At 40.6% G+C, this 20,364-nt stretch overlaps 2 protein-coding genes across 5 annotated transcripts in view; both read left to right on the top strand.

The window, feature by feature from the left end:
- The first annotated feature begins 688 nt into the window (after nt 1-688).
- tra2b (transformer 2 beta homolog) lies at nt 689-6,704 on the top strand. 2 transcript variants are annotated; one of them, XM_046403815.1, is made up of 8 exons: nt 689-855; nt 3,780-3,925; nt 4,040-4,202; nt 4,433-4,621; nt 4,715-4,830; nt 5,949-6,071; nt 6,235-6,302; nt 6,390-6,704. In XM_046403815.1, the coding sequence occupies exons 1-8, from the start codon at nt 823-825 to the stop codon at nt 6,398-6,400; spliced, it is 849 nt and encodes a 282-aa protein (XP_046259771.1). In that variant the 5' UTR covers nt 689-822; the 3' UTR covers nt 6,401-6,704. The 2 variants fall into 2 exon arrangements, with proteins under 2 accessions (XP_046259771.1, XP_046259770.1); XM_046403814.1 differs by having other exon boundaries at nt 691-855; nt 6,232-6,302.
- Nucleotides 6,705-10,750: 4,046 nt separating this feature from the next.
- The window catches only part of igf2bp2a (insulin-like growth factor 2 mRNA binding protein 2a), a 44,883-nt gene continuing 35,269 nt past the window's right edge, over nt 10,751-20,364 (top strand). Inside the window, exons 1-2 of one of the 3 annotated variants that reach the window (XM_046403777.1) lie at nt 10,751-10,958; nt 12,120-12,180. In XM_046403777.1, the coding sequence (XP_046259733.1) occupies nt 10,784-10,958; nt 12,120-12,180 (236 nt within the window). In that variant the 5' untranslated portion in view covers nt 10,751-10,783. Of the gene's footprint in view, nt 10,959-10,987; nt 11,368-12,119; nt 12,181-12,205; nt 13,191-20,364 lie in introns of those variants that run through there. The other 2 variants (XM_046403779.1, XM_046403778.1) reach the window with 2 other exon arrangements.

A 20,364-nucleotide genomic window follows, 5' to 3' on the forward strand; every position in this document is an offset into this window, starting at 1 on the left:
CCATTCCAATGGCCCCTGTAAATGTCAATAGTTTTAAATGACACCATGCAAATTAAGCAAAAGGTGCTTTCACACTTATAACACCTAACAATCCAGTCATGAATACTGTACAAGTGCGCACAATGGCTATGAGTGATGTCACCCTTGAATAAACAGTCACATCTTACGTGCAGACATCATTTTCTGCTCTTCACTGCCTAAATAAAGATGCAGTGGAACAGTAAAAAGAAGAAAAGCCAACAAATACAGTAAAAGGAATAGATAGCTACAGCAGAAGCGTGTTAGCACTGTGGCGCTAATGGCATCCAGTCCTAGTGCTGACAATGTGTGAAAAATCTTCCATCTTCCAAAACACGGCCTTAATGGCTCCCAGGAGAGAACATAAAATTCAGAATGAGCGACCCGCAGGAGGAACAGTTCTTTTAATAAATAACTGTGAGATTTTTTCATCATCATTATTTCTAGCAATTATATAAAAAAAACTTCATATAAATTCCTTAAATAGAACACCGGCTGTAATTGTTTTCATTTTGTGGAAAGCGAGAGATTCTTTGAGCAAGCTTTGTAACAAGCTTCTTTAAGGAAAAGTGGAGTGCACATTGTGGAAGAATGTCATTGCTTATTTTGGTCATGTCCTCCCACCCTCGCCCAACACCATGCGATCCCATTATCCATACCCTGCAAGGGGGTGGGTGTCTGCCACCTTTCACAGTTGCTGCAGCTCGCATTCCGTCATAGAGACACACATACTGCAGACTGTAGCTAGCTGGTTAGCACCCGGGCATACAGATCTGTCTTTTAATTTATCCGTTGTCAGTAAAAATGAGCGATAACGACAAAGGTTACGACGAGCGGGTACGTATGAGCTTTGTGGTTTCTCTGACCGCAAGGTTTTATTGCGCTAACGTATTGTAAGGAAAATGTAACGTTAACAGTTCTCATATTGTGTTAGCTAACGCTCGTTAGCTGACTGTAGCTAGCTGGGTGTCCTGTCAAAAACCGCGAGTGGATTTTCATTCGTTTCATGAAACATAACCATGGAGTTTAAGTTTTGCATTGCTAGACTTAGGTCACTAAAATGAGCTGCACCTAAGGCAGTGTACATTAAAGAAAACAGTCTGTTGATATCCCTTAACTAGCTGGGTAACGCTAACTTAGTGACAGCTAGGCCACAGTCCTTGTTTCTACAAATTACCGTTAGGAGGAATGCAGTGTTAAGACTGATACCGATGCCAGCCTTAGCCAGCGAGTAAGCTAACGGAGTTAACGCAAACGTGTGAATAATCAGATTGAGGTTTTAGTGTTTATCGTTTAATATTCATCGGCATAATTTAGACACGTGGAAAAATTGTGTTAAAAAAGCAGCTAAGTGTTAAAAAATCAAACGCGCTGAATATAATTTACAGCCGGTCTCGAATGTTTTGTCGTCCACATTGTAGTAATTCTCCAGAAGACACTAACACATTTTGATTTGCATTGTGAGCTAACATTGACATGTTAGAAACGATCTTTATTGAGTGAATGATGTGAATTTACGTTTGCTAACATTAATTATCATGACTTCTCATTTCGGGCGTAACTTGTGTCAATCAGACAATTTAAGATTTTGACTCATGTGTAACTTGTGTTATTGTGGCAAGGTAATGGTGTTAAAGCATTATAACCGATAAAAATACAAAACAAACGACCTCAAGATTTCTTCTCATTCATTTGCATCAACTCGCACACTAGCCTTATATCTTGGCAACGCTGTGGTACCCTACTGCTAGTAGCAGGTCGCCATGTTACCATGTTACACCATGTTACACCATGTTACCCACTGTCTGTGGACTGACCTGTGTGTGTGCACATTTTATAAAACCGAGAACAATTTGCTGTGTTTCTAAAAACCACCATACTTTTCTTTGTTACATCCAACATGCACAGCACCTTGTTAGTGTTTGCAAGGTTTTACTGGCTCACAAGGAGCATGTGTAAAAAGGCAAACGACTCATTTGTTTTGGTGCAAGGCTAAGACTAGATTGCTAGCTGCTTATCAAAATTTCCCTGAGCCCAAATTGATATCTTCAAAATGTTTCTTTTTCCCAACCAAGAGTTCAAAATCCAAAGCCTCGTTATTTATCATGATAAATCAAAGCAGCAAATTCTTGCATTTAAGAAGTAGGATCTATTAAATGTTTTGTTTGGAAAAATAACTGAAACGATTAATTGATTGTAAAAGTTGTTGGCAGTTTTCAGTCGACTAATTCAATAATCGACTAATCATTCCAGCCCTATACACTACACTGTCATTGCAGAGTGTGAAGTGGCTTGAATGAGTGGTTCTCGATAAACTGGAAGCAGCAATACCAGAGGCCAAGCAATGGGCCTGTTCCAAACAGGCATGTTTTGAACTGGCTCTGGTTCTTTATTTTGAAGTAAATGAGCAGTGTAAGGCCGCATTGAGTGGCCATGTTTGTGTGTGCTTGCTTCTAAGCCGTGTTTCTTTGAAGGCAATGTGTTTCTAGTCTTGATTTTTAGCTACAGCTTATGTCCTCAATGCAAGTCAATACAAATGAGTGGCATCAGAATCTTGAGGTCGTTTGGGGTACCTTAGGCCAAGATTTCTTTGAATAAATTTAATCATGAGTTGTTACTCGGATTCAGTGGTTTTATATACACTTTGAAGTCTTAGAGGCCACTGTACAGAGAGTGCATCAGCAGGATTTATTTAAGAAAGAATAAAGTGAACTGAAGATGAAAAATATTGATGTAATCATAGTTCATATTGTACATCATCTTGTGAATATGGATGTATATAGAATAATATTGTTTGTTCCATTTTCCTGATGTGTCAGATGTGTGACATCTTACCAAAGTGTCAAAATACAGCCTCAATGGAAAAATTGGATGAAACTGTCCTTATTTTTCAATTTTGGCAGCACTTTTCAAGATGACCCCACCCTTCTTTATTAATGTTCACATCTAAAATGTTTGCACACTTGTAAGTGAAAGTGGCTGATAGGACATGGCAGTGAATGTAGAACCACTGAAAGTGAAATGTATGTGGAACTAACATTAAAGATTTGTAATATGTGATCTTAAACATTTCCATGCATGTCATAAGATCGTAATAACACATTTGAAGTTGAATGAGGCTACAGTTTTAATTGTAGTCATATATTCTTCATCCTTTTCTGTTTCATAAAGGTTAAGATTGGACGAAGAAAATACGGAAGAAGTCTCATGTCTGCTTTATTTTCAATAATATGAAGCTCAGATGTGTGAAGCTGAATTATTGAATGCATGCTAAAACATGAGGAGGGAAGAAGTATGGGCAGTGTGTGAGATGGGGAAGTAAGAAGAAGTAAGACAATTGAAGAAAGAAGAATATGTGAAGTAATGAAGTTACAGAATGAAGTTAAGGAAGTAATCTGGATAAGGTCAATGTGCTAAGTAATTTTCTGGTCTGTTTGTCAAATGCGTGCATGTTCTTGTTATTGAATACAATACACATTATATTAAATGATTACAATTTTTACAAGACTGACAAATTACTTTTTTCATCATGTTGACAATTAACTTAAATTCATTATTGTAGTCATATTGATGTGATATTATCTTTGACAACAAAAATGGCATTTACCTGCATACCTAATCCACAATCCTAAATTTTGTTCACTGCATTTTTCACAGGATAGTTTTAATTCTGCAATTAATATAATTACTTAGGCACATTTCTCAGTTTGTTCTCTCATTGGTGCTGATAAGAGGTGTGTTGGTGTGTGTGGTTCGTTCAGGAGTCTCGCTCTGCCTCCAGGAGTGTGAGTCCACGGGGCTCGGGGAAGTCTGCAAGCCGCTCCCCAGCTCGCTCACCTGCCCGTTCAAAAGAAGGCTCCCGCCACTCCCACTCTAAATCTCGGTCCCGGTCCAGGTCAAAATCTGGGTGAGTGACAATTATAAACTCAGCTGACAGACTGCATGTGTAGATGCATGTTTTGATGCCGTCATACTGCAATTTCATGTGAACAACCATAGAAACGTGCTTCTGTACATACAGGTCCCATTCCCACCGTGGCTCACGCAGGCACTATAGCCGATCTCGCTCCCGCTCGAGGTCTTATCGTCGCCGATCTCACAGCAGGTCCTACAGTGGAGAGCGCCGACGCAGGAGCCATAGCCGCTCGCCCATGTCCAACCGCCGGAGGCACATTGGCAATCGCGTAAGTACTCTTGAGGATGGTCATTGAGGGGTGTACGTTATAACGACGTTTTATTTTAGAGGTCTGTCAGCTTTGCCTGTGGTCTTTCTACATAATGTCTGAATATGTTTATCTTCATTATCTTTAGTAATTATAAACTCAAAAAAACACGTTTATTTTCAGTGTGAAGGACTCTTCCAGTGCTTTATTACATGAAAGTATATCAGAATCTCATTGCTTTACAATTTCAGGCTAATCCAGATCCAAACTCTTGCCTGGGAGTATTTGGCCTGAGCCTGTACACTACAGAGAGAGATCTGAGGGAAGTCTTCTCTAAATATGGCCCCCTGGCAGATGTCTCCATAGTATATGACCAGCAGTCAAGACGCTCCAGGGGCTTCGCTTTTGTTTACTTTGAGAACAAGGACGACGCTAAAGAGGTATAAAAATAGGAGTTGACAGTGGCCAGTGTCAATATCTGTTCTTGGAATGTCTTCCGGGTCTGAGGAGGTCAGTTGTTTGTTGACCGTCAGGCAAAGGAACGAGCCAATGGCATGGAGCTGGATGGTCGCAGGATCAGGGTCGACTTCTCCATCACAAAAAGACCTCACACCCCAACACCTGGAATCTATATGGGCCGACCCACATAGTAAGTCAACAAAACAAAAACATTCATATTAGATATGATCTGATGTGTTGTGTCTTATAGCTCAAGTTTTAGTACTAATCCTTCAAAGAGGAAGATCAGCTTCATCTTCCCTTTACTTTTCAACACTTTTCTGAAAGACCTGGTAAACAAGTTTTTGCCCTTGAGGAACCAATATTGCTATCATTTATTTGGAAAGTAAGTTTATAAATCAACACCCCAAGCTTGACTGTTCTTCAATCAAAAGTCAATCTATTAAGAACAGCAACAACCAAACCATACAGTTTTTACCGGAGAAAAATTCACTTCAGTTGAGTACTGCACAACTGTACTATAGTCACTAGTGTTGCATGGATCACAGGTATATCCACAAGCACTTGGATTTATCTCCAAATTGACAGCAGATGGGTGAAATAAAACATCATTAATGAGGAAAATACTAATTGCATTATGTGCAACGATTCCACAACACCAGAAACGATACATGCATTTCCCCATTAAGAAAGAAATGTTAAAATTACTCATACACCAATACAAACACAATAAAGAGAACATCTGGAAAGTTCACGCTTGTCAGCATAATTTCCAAGGCAGTATAGACTACAGGGACCAAGTCATTCTGGTGCGTGATGCCTCATTCGGATGAACTCAGGGCCAATCCATACACCACTAAGAGTCGCCACCATTATCCGAAACTGACAAGAAACATAATTTTTGTCCATCAGCTCTGGTTATTTTACTTTGCTTTAACTGAAGTGACAGATTTATCTGGAAAACAATTGTAGCTGTGTTATTTATAGAGGTGTATCGTTAGAAGTGGGTAATTGTGTCTTTCAGAGCTCATGACATAAACAGAAGCTCTCTCAGCAATCATTGATCAAAGTCAAAGTTAAACAATAAACCCAGAAGAAAAGAACCCTTTGAACTTCCAGACATATTGTTAGGTTGTTGAAACTATACCAGATCCAGTGCTTAGTCAGGTAGAAATAATGCAAATGAGGTGAATCTCTCAAATAGAATTGTTTTGTTTTTTTGTTTTTTTTAAATAATAAATAAAATAAATCTTAATTTTGTGGCGGAAACCCAAACAGAATCTCATCGGTGTATTGCCTCCTGTGTAGTGGCGGAGGTGGTCCAAGTGGTCCTAGACGCTATTCACGTGACTACGATCGCGGATACGACCGCGGATACGACAGAGGTGGCTATGATCGATACGATGACAGGGATTACTACAGGTCATACAGGTGACTATCTCACTTTTTTGCAGCAATACTGCATATTATCAAGTATTTTGATTTTGTTTTCAGTGGGTTTTTTTTGTTTGTTTGTTTGGTTTTTTTTTGGTTTTTTTTTTTTTAAATACCATCCCAAGATGGCTAAAATGAGGAGTTTTTTTAACCCTAGAAGGCGATCTCCTTCACCATACTACAGAGGGGCCTACAGGTCTCGGTCCAGGTCGCGGTCCTATTCTCCCCGTGAGTCATTGTCATAATTTATCAAGCGTTTTATTGAAACACTCAGTGTGTTTAAGTTTGTCTGATAACTCTATTTTTATTTCACAGGTCGCTATTGAACATTGCTGTCGAGCCCATCCTCTTCCCAAGCACAGGCAGGAAATGTTTTTGAGTGGTATGATAGATTTCAGAATAGATAATCTTTGTTCTGTTTACTAATGCACATGAGCAGTAAATGTATACTGATATCAGTTGTGGAGCAGTGCCATTTGACTTGACTCGAGCGGCCCCCTCGTGTTTTTATTTTTAAATGTACTGGCAACGTCTGTCATAAATTATATATTTATGTTTTTGTTTTTTGTATGCAAATTGAGTGAAAATTCATCTTTGAACAGATTAAAATGAAGATGCATTTTTTTTTCACTTTGACTCATGTCCTTCCTTTCAGCATTTTTAATAGAGACAAGATCTTTTTTTATTTTCTGCATTTCTGCTTCATCAGATAGTGACAGGGGGAGAGAGAGAGAGAGAGAGAGAGGGAAAGAAAGACAGAAGGGCTGAAATTGAACCAAGGCCATTGCAGTGAGGACTCTGCTTTAATACATGATAAGAACTCTACCTGGTGAGCTAACCTGGCACCCTGAAGCCTTCATCTTAATTCATTGTGTGCTCATTTCTGCAGATTTTTTTATGTCGATAAAATTTTATTGTTGAAGATTTCTCAATTTTTACAAAAAAACAAGTGTCAAATTGAAAGAATTATGACCCTAAAATGCTTTCCTCTTACAAACCCTAAGAATAAACAAAAAGTATCCGAGCTACCAGTTGATCTCTTGTAAATTCATACATTCAAACAGCCCATCGATTGGAATAGTAGTTTTAAGAGAGAAAGCAACATATTCTCTTATCCTGTTCCAGACCTTTTAATCTTTTCCTGACTCTCAGAATTTCTTAGCGATTCAAATAATTTTTATTGGCTCTTAAGTACGATTATCAAGGTAATATGAGTAGAAAGTATAAAAATGCAGTTTAAATGTCACTGCTCATCAGACAGGTAGACTTGTTTCACTGAAGTTTAATTCTAGTTCTCCAGTGGACGGTGGAGGAGTCTGCGGGTTACCAGAAGGCTGACACACAATGACCATTCAAAGTCACATTTAAAGTAAGAGTCACCGGTTAACCTAACCTGTGGGTCTTTGGACTGTGGGAGTAAACCCATGCACACAGGGAGGACGTGCAAACCATGCAGAAAGGCCACAGCTTGGCAGCAGCTTCTAGCCTGGAAGTTAGCGATTCTCTATCTGTTGTATTTTAGCATATGTACATATACCTCTGAACTAAGTAGAAAGAAGAAGAAATAAAAGGAAAGCTCAAAATGGAAACGTTTGAGCTTCCAGGTCTTCAAAACTGTACTTGTGTGCAATACGTGAGTAGCTGCTTCACACTTTGATTTAATGCACAACCTAAATCTGAGACAGTTAAGATATTAATAGGAATGTGTCAAACTGTTGTACTGCGTTTTGTCCCGCAGGAGATTCGGCAGTACAACCAGAAACCCGTTCAGAAGATGTAAGATAAAATTTTAATTAGGAATGCACGATCTAATGGGAACTTTATATTATTATGTAGAAATTAATTATACATACAGCTGGTAATATGAAGCCAAATTGCGTTCATAGACAAATGCCCCATCTACGCACTCTGATACTTATTTTTAGTTTGCAGTGAATGAGAAGAAGCACAGCACGCTGATGTCACGCTCATGACATCAACCTGCTGCACCTGACGAATCAATGTAGACCAGAGAGCCAAAAAACGTGGCCTTTGTTTGTTTGTTTTTGTTTTGTTTTTTTTGAGTTTCAGAGAAAAACAATACCAATGCAAGGGGGGGGGGGGGGTTAAGGGTTTTAACACAACAAATCTTAATAGAGATGTGGAATATTAAATTGTTCAAGTTTGCTCACTACTCTTGAGTCTCAGGTGTGAATAAACAACAGTTTTTGGACTTCTTTTTAAAATACAAAAATTTGAAATTATCTGTTACTGGTAATGGACCATGAGGAGCAGGTACTCATCAGTATCAGCTAAAAAACAAAAATATAGTGTCTCCATAATTGTAATTTCTTTTGAATCCTCCTTTTTATTAATAGTTTTATGTTTTTATCTTTGTCATTTTGTGGATTTTTATTTTAGTAATCGGCATTGGTTGTGTGTACATAAATAAACTGAACCATGACTAAGAGGGTTTATATCTGGCAATAAGATAGATGGTATTTAAAATCATTAAATAAGATGAATCAGGTACTCCAAAGTTTTTCAAAGTGTTTGCACAGTGAGCAAAGTGGGAAGACACCAGTCACACACTCTGGAAACTGCACAAGTTGATTTATTTCCCTCTCCCACCACCAGTCTGAGTGTGTGTTTGTTTTGGTCAGCAGGTCGCTTTGTGTTCCCCAAATGTCACATCCCTTCCACTTCCAGTTAAATTTTCCTCTCCGAGAGGAAATCATTTTGGGTGGTTGCATGATTTGTCGGCATGCCGCCCTAATTAGGCTCAACATGTCAACTTGAAAGGATGTAAACAAATCCTGAGTGTGCGGTTACATTTTTTTTTTAATCTTATCCACTTAAAGCATCACACATCACATCATCACATGTTGAATCTCATGAACTGTCATATGAATACAGTGATGATTTAGCGCCGAAATGAACTGAATGGACCTTGTCTTTGAACTCTGAGTGAGTCTCAGCTGGCAGCAGAAAGGGGCCTGCAACAACTGTGTTAGCATGTCATCAGGAAAGTAACTAAAGAGCTGTTTTGTAAATAGGCCACGGCTTGGACATTCCTCTGTTCACACACTGACGTACACAAGGCGAGGAATGGTCACTCCTGCTGCTGGCACTCCCTTCACTACAGTAGGGTGGCAGTAATGTTCCAAGGCACTCCGAGTCACATGTAGAAACACTCAAGTGCTGTAAGGCAAGAGGCTCCTCCCCTTGGTAACTAATGTAGGTACAAGACTACACATCCAGGCTTGAGCACTGCAGTATGTCCACAGCCCTTCCCTCACGTCTCAGCTTTTGTTGTGAAATCCTCCTCACTAACTCCATATTTGCTTCCCTCCCAAACAGAGCCACATGCACACAAATACATATATATATTTTTTAAAAAAAGGCAAAACAAAACCCCCCACTATGCTACAGTATGTACCATGAGTGCCTGTAGTGTGAGCTCAGAGCGGCTGAGTGACGCTGCTCAGAGGGCGCCTCCCTCATGCACAGATAAAAGTGAGGGCCAGGAATCCCCTCTCTTCTCCTTATCAACATCTAAAAATAAATATTTGCTCAGTCTTACATCTTTGCAGTCGGATCTACTAGCACTGTCCACAGGTCGAAATGCAAAGTCAAAGTGTCGTCACCTTTAAATTTAATGGGACGTAAGCTGCAGGTCTGCGGGCCCTGACACTGACGAGCATTAGGATGTTTAAAATGTGGAGGGGAAAAAAAGAGAAATATTTAAGGTTATTTCAGCATATTGACTGAATGTACGGGAATGGGTGTGTTCAGGTTTCGCTTTCTGTATTGTGTTAAGCAGTGGCCTTTATGTCTTTCCTTTTTTTGTATTGTTGCATAATAGTAGCCAAGTACTAGAAGATCATGAGTATTACCTGAGATGTTTTATTGTTTTTTGGGTTTTTTTAAAAAAATATATAATTAATAGCTCATACAAGCATCCATGGCGAGGTCTGGACCCCCTGCGTATGCGCCGTTGCGTAAATCCATATTTCTGTGTCACTCATAAATAAATAAAGGGCAAACTGTGGGGATCAGTGACACTGTTTGGGTCGACAAGTACAGTGACAACGACTTGATTTTCCACACAGTAGCTCTTTTTCACCCCCCCACCTCACCACCACAACCCTCCCTCCCTCCTTCCCCTCCCCTCCCCAAGCCTGGAGGGACCCAAGGCACGGCCCTTATTATGATTTGATGAAATAACCCCTCTGCCTTCTTTAAGCCCATCCCTTTGCTGAATGTACCCACTGATCATCATGCCACTTTCATAGCCCGGTGCACTTTCTACGCTGGAGAAAGAGGAGAGATCCCACATGCACCTCCAAACAGTTTTTCTTGTGATTTTAAGGGAGATTTTATTGAGAGGCGGTGCTTGTTGGCTCCAGAGTAGCGTCGTAACGACACTTTTTTTCCCCCCCAGTCCCTGTTGAAAGAGTTAGACCAGGGCCAGAGTTGGTGCTGGGGGGTCGCTTATAGTTTAGTAATTTCCTGGGGGTAGTTGCTGCCTTTTTACAAAAACAAACAAACAAACAAGCAAGCAAACAAAAAAATCCAAGCAGATTTTTTTTTCTATTTTCTATTTCATTTTATTTTTATTTTTTTTCTACTTCTTTGAATATCGTCACTCTCTCACTCTGAAGATCTGAAGCCCCTTCGCGTTTTTTTTTTTTTTTTTTTTTTTTTTTTTTTGGGTGCCCTTTCAGAACATGAACAAACTATATGTTGGGAATTTAAGTCCTTCGGTCACTGTCGAGGACTTGAAGCAGCTCTTTGGGGAGAGGAAGCTGCCAGTGGCCGACCAGGTCCTACTGAAATCCGGCTATGCTTTTGTGGACTTCCCCGACCAGAACTCGGCCATAAAGGCTATAGAGACTCTTTCTGGTAAGTGTGGATTTGATAAGTGATGCTGCTGGTGACAGGGAAAATTCACAGCGGGTCAAACTGCGAGATCAGGTTAAAAACACAATAGCTCAGCGTGTCCAAAATGTGAAATATTAATCATTGCTTGTGTTATTTTTTTCTGCTCGGGACAGTGTTTGCGATCACATCCGTGTGCCATCAGAGTTTAGATGAACGCTCAGCACTGCACGCTCCAACAACAAAAAAAAAATCGGATAAATTATCGATCACAGGACCCACTCAGGGCTTTAGTGCCCGTTTGCCTAAAGAAAACACGAGCCGTCGTAACGCTGTTAACACGCACAATAACGTATATTTTGGAGATTCCGATAGTGTGGGGCGCTACTTTGCAATCACCCGCTGGAATGTATGGGATGGTCTGATGGTTCGGGTAGGCATAATTATTTTTCACTTATTTTTTATCTTGATTTTATTGAAGAGAGCAGAGCGACGCGACCGCGGAAAACTTGTCAGATCCATGTTCCTCTGATGTCTGGGTATGTTTTTACGAGGTGTCTTGGAGGTGGGTCATGGGGGTCCGGAGGAAAGAGCTAATAAACAGGTAACTGAGGGGGGACGAGGTGAGACGCTAATTCCGTGCTGCGCCAGGCCACTCTATAATAGTACGAAAACCCGTGTTCAAGCTTCGCCGAAGAGCGCTTCAAATTCACCCCCGGCTGGGTCAACACGGGGAATTAAGGGATACCTACACAGAATAGAAAGAGTACAAACCATTCTCCTTTCAAACCATCTCTTCTTTTGATGTTGCATTCTTTACTGAGAGCAGAAAAAAAAGCACTCCTCATTGCACTGTGAGGGTTGTGGGAGTGGAAAGCATGGCTGCCCATTTCCCCCATACTATAAAAGCTTATCATGCTTCATTTTGGCGCCGATTGACTCAATTGTGACCCTCTAAATGATCCACGGTGGTTGTTTTAATCTATACATTTCCAGTTTACGTTGCGCCGTGTGGACCACGCACCCGTGTAGACTGTACTTTTTTATGTAGGGGTTCGCCTGTTTGAATGGGGACGCACCTACTTGGAGAAGTGATTCAAAGTGTTGCTGTGAAGGCCTACCAGCTTGCATTGTTACTTCCATGACACGCAGCTAATGTTACACTATCAACTTTCGTCCCTACAGGTAAAGTTGAATTACACGGAAAGGTGATAGAGGTAGACTACTCTGTTCCCAAAAAACTAAGGTAGGCCTACAATCTGACACACACGCACACACACACACACACACACAGTCTCACCCTCTCTCTCTCCCCACCTCTCTCCCTCTCTCTCATACACACACACACACACACACACACATACACATTGTGTCCCACGCCTATACTGTGCCCCATGGCAGACTGTGTGACCCGTAGGCTTCCGCTGTGAAATATAGCGAGCAGATTTTCCCCGCTTTTCTCGGCTTGTGTGTGTGTGTGTCATTTTAAACCATGCTGCTGTTGTATTTCCCTACGATGTAAATGTGATTGCATGGCGATTGAACAAAAGAGGGAGAGAGTGACAAAGGAGCAGTTTAGTCCCAACACACGCAGAACACAGGGGTGGCTGCTGCCATATCGCGTGATCTGCAGCAAGGCCTGTGCAACTGTTAAACATGGACTCTCACTCAAAGTTCATACATACGATAACTACGTAATTGCATCTCTCATATAGGCTACAATCAGGTTTCCACACTGGCTGCTGCATATATTTTAACAGCCCCCCCTCCTCTTCATGTGTAGGCGATAAAGTTAGGTTTCACTATTGACTGTAACACTGCAATGCACGGTGCGTTGCATACCAATCAGCTGAGCCTCTCCTCTGTCTACTATATGCATGTGTGTGTGCACGTATGTGAGAAAGAGACCGCTTGCCTGTGAGTCGAAGGTTTGTGAGATAATCCATAGCTCAATCCTGAACTCCACAACCATCTCACCACTGTTATCTTTTGTGGGGGGTTTTTAATATATATCAGCTTGTCCACACTGTAGAGACACAAGGTATCCACGAGCTTTTAATTGCACAATTAAAGAATAACAGTTAACAGTTAAACAAGCACAAGCTCCTAACCCCCTCCCCTGTGCGTTATGCGTAATAAACTCATTCCTAAGTGGCACATTATGCAGCCTATACACTCTCAACACGTAAAGATCCACCCTGTTTTCACTACACCGCCCGTGATTGCGGGGAAAAGACTACCTTGCGTGACAAAAAGGTAAATATTCAAGCCCCTTGTGGAGGAACACGTGACCCAGACTTTATGCGCTTCCAGCATAGTCCTCCCCCTTCAGTGCAGGCTACACTTTCCTGCATTACAAATCTCCCTTGTTTTTGTTTTGTTTTGTTTTGCTGTGCCACACTGTACAGAAAATCTGTATGGTTGAAATGTGTAATGGTCGAGCTGCGGTGTTATTTCCTCGTTTTGTGGCTCGATATGAAAGCGTTTTGTAAGCTGCAAAGGCGCAACATGGTGTAAAAGCCTGCGCCACTCCCTTCAGTTAATGTGCACGTAGGCCATGGCAATGTTGGAGAGCCTCATAATGGCTGCCATGATGGCCCTGCACGCTGCACGGCCATAGGCGGAATCAGATGGAGCAGATTTCCATACATGTGCCTGGATGTGTCCAATCGGCTGCTTGTGGAGCTGTAGGACGTGTGTGCATGTTCAGAACAGGCCCTTAAAACACGACATCTTCGCCATATCAGTGAGGTCGACGTTAGTGCGGCGTATGGTACGCACAGGTGTTCATTTTGAAATGAGATGGGCGAAATTGCGCATGGAGGTATATTGTTTGTTCAAACCATTTTTAAGAGATTAAAGCCCACCTCCGTTGATTATTTAATTTGACGTTAAAACCTCCCACGAGTTTGTTAAAGAGATTTAGCGAAGGCTGTGATTGCAGAAACGTTTACATTAGTTTAAAATTGAAAGGTCCAAATGCGTAGTATTTTTTTTATCCTCAAGTGTAGGATGTATTTGTGATAATTTAAAGAGTTCAACGTGAGGCACGTTTTCAATCTTTTTATATTTAATTTTAGTTGTGCTTGTGTCAGACATGTTTGTGTTTAAATATCTATTTCTAAATCACACACACCACACACACACACACACACACAAGAAGTTGTGTGAGCTAATCTTCAGGCCTGCTGGCATTTCTTAGTTTTGTGAGGCTGCTGTACTTTCAGCTGCTGTTTGCTGTGTGTTCTGTTTGTTGATATATTGTAGTTGTGTTTTGTTCTGTTGTTGTGCAATGTCTTCAGTGTGCGAATGGGCACAGTGGGACTCACAGTTATGTCTAGTTTTAAACACAAAAATTGTGATTGTTTATTATATTACCTTTGTAAGAATAATTTGGTTGCTAATGTGTTTATTATGTACTAGACTGGGCCTTTTTAAAAGCAATTTTGAATAACCTAGAAATGACAAAGCTGTTACTTGTTGTAATTTTGAAGTCCTGTTTATTATTTAAATGTTTCAGTTGTGTTCATCTTATGTTTTGATATTTCAAATTGGTTCAAAAGTGTCAACTTTAATATTATTTAAAGTAATTTTAGCAGAAGTAAACTAGGGCTAGTTTACCTTATTTGTTAAAGCTTTTAAAGCTCATGGAAACTACAGAATAATTACTTGTATTATATCAGCAATATTTTAAATATAATTTTAGAAATTAGCAGTGTTATTTTTATTAGTCTGATTTGATTAGTCTTATAATAATGTAGGTTTCTTAATATCATTTCATCCTGGATTTTGGTGCTTAGACAACAGTCATTCCAAATTAATTGACAATTTATTAGTGACAATTTTTAAATATATGTTATTTATTTATTATTGTCACCTGAGCTCATTATGTAATTGTAGGTTTAAAATATAAACAGTTAAATCATTTGCTTATATAATCAATACTTGAACAGAACATACAAAACCAATGAGACTTTAGAGAAAATAAATATATTTGTGTAGAATTATTATTATTTATATTTTCTAAGTTTGACTGTCAGAATAGAAAATTAGTTTGATTGGAGAATTAAGTCTGTTTGTTTAAACCTAAACATTTGTCTTGCGTTTTGTTCACATATTTTTAACTGTGTTTTGTTTTGGTACCAGAAATCAGAAAACAATATTTTTCTCCTCCTCCTTAAATTTGTTAAGCAAAGCATGTGGCTGAGTCTTTTCTCATGCAACTCACAGGAAGCAAAGCGTGACTTGGTGTTAATTTGTACTGGAGCTACATGAATGATATGCACTGTTGTTTGACTATCAGGCAGGTAGTGAAGGTGTGGACAGAGTGTCCAGCGTGATCTCTTGCTTGTTATTATGCGATAAACACAGTTGTTTTCCTGAAAAAGAAGTACACAGGTGGGTTGCCTGTTCAGTGACAAAACCAGACTTTTCTGCCGCTAATTATCTCCCTGCTCTGATGACTTAACGGTCAGTGAAAATAACCAGGTGACGTATCTGTGACTGAGCGCTAAATCTTGCGTTACACTTCGTTAGGTTGTGTCACAATAAACACAGGCTGACCTCTTTGGTGTTTGCAACTCGATGTTATTTGATAAAACTATATCGATCACGAGACATTTTTCCTCATAAAAGGATACAAACCGAGACATGGGTGTAAACATCTGCATTGCACCACGGTGGTGCACATGCAGATGTGTGTTGGGTTGTCAGTGCACTCTGAGTCACAACAGTGAAATACTATAGGCATCAGTTGATCCACTCCGAATCCATTAATACTCCCCAGTTGATCCTGGGTGTAGGGGAAGCTCTCTAATTCTGGTTTTGTCGGGAGTGATATAGCAGGAGGTGCTGCACTGCTCCCCTCTAAAGTCACATCCGCTGCACCCTCCTCCTGGCTCCTCATGTGTCCCGTCACCTGTCTGTGAGGAAGGATGGCCCGAAGTGATCTGTTTTGCGGAGTGAGAGGAGCAGACGTCCGTTGTGTCTCTCGACTATCCCCTTTTTTTGCCTTCAAGAGCATTTTTTTGTGTGTCTTCTTAACTTCAGCTTGGTTTGTCTTTGGCTTTTTACTCATGACGGGTGAAGAAGAGATTATACTTTGTGTTGTTTGAGTCCTTGTGTGATGTAAAGCAGTTCTCGTGAGGTGTGAAAAAACAATGCCAAATGAGACAGTTCCTTATTAGCACTCCCTGTAACATTGACCATTTGTTGGTCATGTATTACCTAAAGGTTTTGATTTTGAGTGCGTTCAAGCCACTGCATTCAAATTTCAGCTCTTCTCCAAGTGCTGCTGAATTTTTACAGTTAGTTTTTAACAGTTATTAACTTTTTTTTCCCCAAAACCTGATAGTAGTAGATTTTTCCTCCTGAAGTGATAACAGACATGCCTTTGCAACAGAGTATATAGCTTAAGGGAGTGGCGAGATAAAATGTGAGAGCGTTGTTAATTCATTGTGTTCTATCAGAGCTAACACAGCTGAAGCTCCCCGAGAGTTGGGATCTCCCTCTTTTTTCTTTTTTCTTTTTTTTTTTTAAACAGCCACTTGTACATGCGTCACAGCAGCAACTGTAGACATTCACTTCTTGGTAAGCTGTCATTCACATTCCAATCCAACCTGTTGCATGAGTAATATATTGCTGTAGCGTTACACTCATTACAGCAAGGAGTCAAGCATTCAGCTCGATGACTCTCTTGAGCTAAAGTGAGGAGGTGTGGAAGGTGTGGCCGGGATGAGGAGGACTGCATTTTTCCGTGAATACTAAAATCACCAAAATAGTTAAAACAGGAGAGTTTGCTGCTTGGAGATCAGTTTCACCTGAGGGCAAGTGACTGGAGCAGCCATTGCTCATTTGTTTGGTCAGTGACAGACACCAGTGTGGGATGAGAAACACCATTCATCCAATAGGAGATGAAGGAGGTGCTTCTTCTGCCCGTGTTATTATTTGTGACTTCACCATTACACATTTCCTCTCTCACTAGTTCTTATTATTGAATGATGAGAGTAATGGAGAGACAGGTCATCGTAGGGGTAAAATAAACCCTTGATTAGCGATGAGAGTCATAAAGGCTCTTTGAACTGAGAGCCACTGAAGTCCACGATTCTTCTGTCTGAGAATGTGAAGAGAATGCGTCACTGATGATATATTTTATTGTGATTACAAAAACTTTATAGTCCACTAATGTGAGAATTAGCCTTCGGTTTCACCATAAGACACGCCATAAAAACAAACATAAAAACATGCATTTATCATAACACATGTCATAAAAACATACATATTGTAACACATACATAAAGAGGAAATGTAAGACACTTGAGGCATCTCAGCAATACAGATTCATAAAAATACAACCCATAAAACCCAAGTCTAAATAATATACATAATATACACGTATTCAGGAAATTACCATAATATTAAAAAAAAAGACTGCTGCAAAGTCTCAGCACCGCCCAGTATCGTAGTCGTGGTCTTGCAGCACTTTCAGTTTCAGTTATGACTATTACAGCACTTTGGATGAGGGATTTCTTGCAATTTTTCTGTTAGCCATTGGTATTCTATAAAGTGTCCCTGAGGGTAAAAGTTCAGGGACTGGCTGAAGAAAGCCTCTGATATTAGTAAATAAAAGAAAATGTTCAATTTCCCCACACTGTTAGTATTGAATTTATTAGAAATAAAATTGTTCTGGTTAACCAAAGTGTATTTTTAACGAACTCAGTACTGACAGAGCGCGGGAATTCAGCTTTTTCTTTTGCATGATTTAATTTTCTTACGCACCTGTCTGCCAGGGGCACATTAGACAACTCTTAGTTTGGTGTTTGTTCCAAGTGAAAGTGTGACCACAAACTACAGGATAGGCTGCCATTGTTTGAGCAGATGTTTGAGGATGAGCTGTTTTGCTAACCGCGGTCTGATGAATTGCTTGATCTTAAATGTGCTACATGTGAATATTTAATGAATTATAAACCATGATTGTGAGTAGCGCAGTTTGTACCAAGTTCTTTTTTAGGGGAAGTAATTTGAAGATGTAACAGCTGCTCTGTCTCTTCTTCCTTTTCTGTGTCCCTCTGTAGCTCAGTGTGTGTGTGCTCTCCCATGTGTGTGTGTGCAGCATGTCTGGAGTTGGGAGGGTTTATACACATGTATATATGTTCACATGCAGCTTGAGGACGACACTGGAGAAACAGAAATGCTGTGAAGGCTACATGCTGGATGTGAACTTAAGTGTTTCTCACCCGTCAGTGTGCCAGAGCTCCAAGTGGGCACCAAAGGGTGTGGTCTTCATGGAAGGTTCGGCAGCTGAGGCGCACAGCAGGTGGCATTTCTCACACAGGCAGACCTCGTCCTTGTCCCTTTTCAACACCATATAACCCCACAGCCCCTGCTGGAGCTTTAAAGCTCTGATGAGTCTTGAACAGGTGAAATGAATATGGCGAAAACTCCCAACAGTCAGTCGGGGTGGCAATACTTGCACGCGGCCAATCCTGTGCGAGTGGGTCGAGTGGTAGGGATCGAGGCTCATGAAGAGGCTCTGTGACTAAGCCTTGAGCTGGGAATGCTGTTGGCTTGAAGCTTCACTCAGGTCAAATAGTCATCTTAATCTCTTTTGTCAGACCTTTGCCCCTTGCACATTTCTCAGTCTCTTACCTTGCGTTTAAGGTTTCAGCTGACGGTAGAGCCTCAGAGTCTGAAGATGATAGGTGGTTGTATTATTAGTAAAATGGATGGATTACTGACTGGGTACAAGCCCACCAGAACCTCTGCTAGAAGTGACTTGTTTGAAAGTCAATCAGATGGCTGAAAATAAACCCAAAATGACTATAAAGAAAACCCAATGCAATGCAAAAAATGTCCAAGAGACACCCCCCAAAAAAACAACAAAGAGACAAAAATTGACCACAGAGACACCAACAAAGAAACACAAAAAGATGCATCACAACCATAGAGACAGAAACAGCCACAAACAGATGCAAAATGACTGGGAACAGATGCAAAACAACTAAGTGACCTCTGTCTGTGTCAAGGGACCCATCTTCTCAGTATAACTGTAGGCTGTTTGCAGTTACAAATACCAGCTATTTATTGACAGTTTCATATTAAAATGTTCAAAGTTGTTTATTTGGCATTAATTTATTACTGTGACTAAACAATCTTGTTATTAATAGTCTACATTTTATTATTGCCAAGAAGCAGGGCTTTAAATGTCTGTGGACACAATGCTCTTAAGGCAGGGCCCTGCTTGACTTCATGTTTCTGACGAAACAGTTTTTGATTGCAGGAAATGCTGCTGTGTAACTGATCTTAGGTAATTTAACCTTGTCCAAAGTGAGGCTACTACACTCTCATGTTCTACTAGAACCCCCAGCATATCTTTAAAATGCAGCAGAGGAGTGATGGAGCAGTGACTGTAGGAGGCCTTGTGCTTACGTAGTGTGTGACGTGAAGGGTAAGAGGACACAGGGGAGACCGACTGGCTGACTGACTGACAACCGCTCAGTGTAGCATGGACAGCTATGTAGAGCTGGAGCTAACCAGGCATGAGTAGCTTCTGTCAGACTCCCTGTTTCTCCACTGGAAAGACAGGAAATCTGGGGGAGCTTTGACACTCTCATGTCCATTTGAGAGAGCCACTGTGTGGGTACCTGGCTGTGTTGTAGCCGGGGGTCTTGCCTCTTACGTCACAGTCTGGAAGGGGCCAGAGAGCCAAATTTTCAAACCCAAGCACATTTGTACTCAATTAACAAATGATACCAAATGCTGAGCTCCTGGTTGCTCTTGCATTTGGGTTTATTTATTTATTTTGCTTCTGGGTACATACAAATATGATGTAATGATGTAAAAATAACATGCGTAAATTGTTTTGTATTCACAGTTTCTCTCTTGTAGTGGGAATTTCTTTGATTTTTTTTTTTAAGTCAGCTCTCTATGAAGCAAATGTCAAAAGACACAGTCTTCTGACATTTACAGCGTCATGATGTAGGGGCAAAACTGTACCATTGTGCTTGTGAATATGTGTGTCCGTGTGTTTACAGGTTGTGCTATTTTCACTTCCAACTGTTCCAGGTTAGGTTCTCCATGTTGCCATGGGAACCAGTTTTGAGTGTTTTGCTTAGTTATAGGAGAGCTCGGACGATGGAGGCTTTCAGAAAATGTACCCAAAATCCTTAAATGTGCACAACCCCACACAAGCTACAAAAAACAAAAGTTGAGTTTACAGCAAGAGACACCCTGAGATTCACCCTACAGGGGATCATTATAATATCCTTTGATATCACTGTCAGGATCCTATGATTACAGCCTGAATTTGTTATGAACTGCTGCCAGTTTGGGGACCCTGTAATTTCCACCCATTTCCCAGGAGTGTGGAAACTGCCTACCAGTTATAGCTGCAAGCCCCAGTCTGCAGTCCAGCCGGGTGCTGGTGGCTCAC

Source organism: Scatophagus argus, chromosome 11, assembly GCF_020382885.2.
Source record: "Scatophagus argus isolate fScaArg1 chromosome 11, fScaArg1.pri, whole genome shotgun sequence".
NCBI classification, from domain to species: Eukaryota; Metazoa; Chordata; class Actinopteri; family Scatophagidae; genus Scatophagus; species Scatophagus argus.

Bases quoted from the DNA above. Each gene is read 5' to 3' on its own strand.
- tra2b (XM_046403814.1), top strand. From the start codon at position 823: ATGAGCGATAACGACAAAGGTTACGACGAGCGG. The intron at 4,622-4,714 runs GTATAAAAATAG...GTTGACCGTCAG, and splicing joins ACAAGGACGACGCTAAAGAG to GCAAAGGAACGAGCCAATGG. The intron at 6,072-6,231 runs GTGACTATCTCA...TTTTAACCCTAG, and splicing joins GATTACTACAGGTCATACAG to AAGGCGATCTCCTTCACCAT.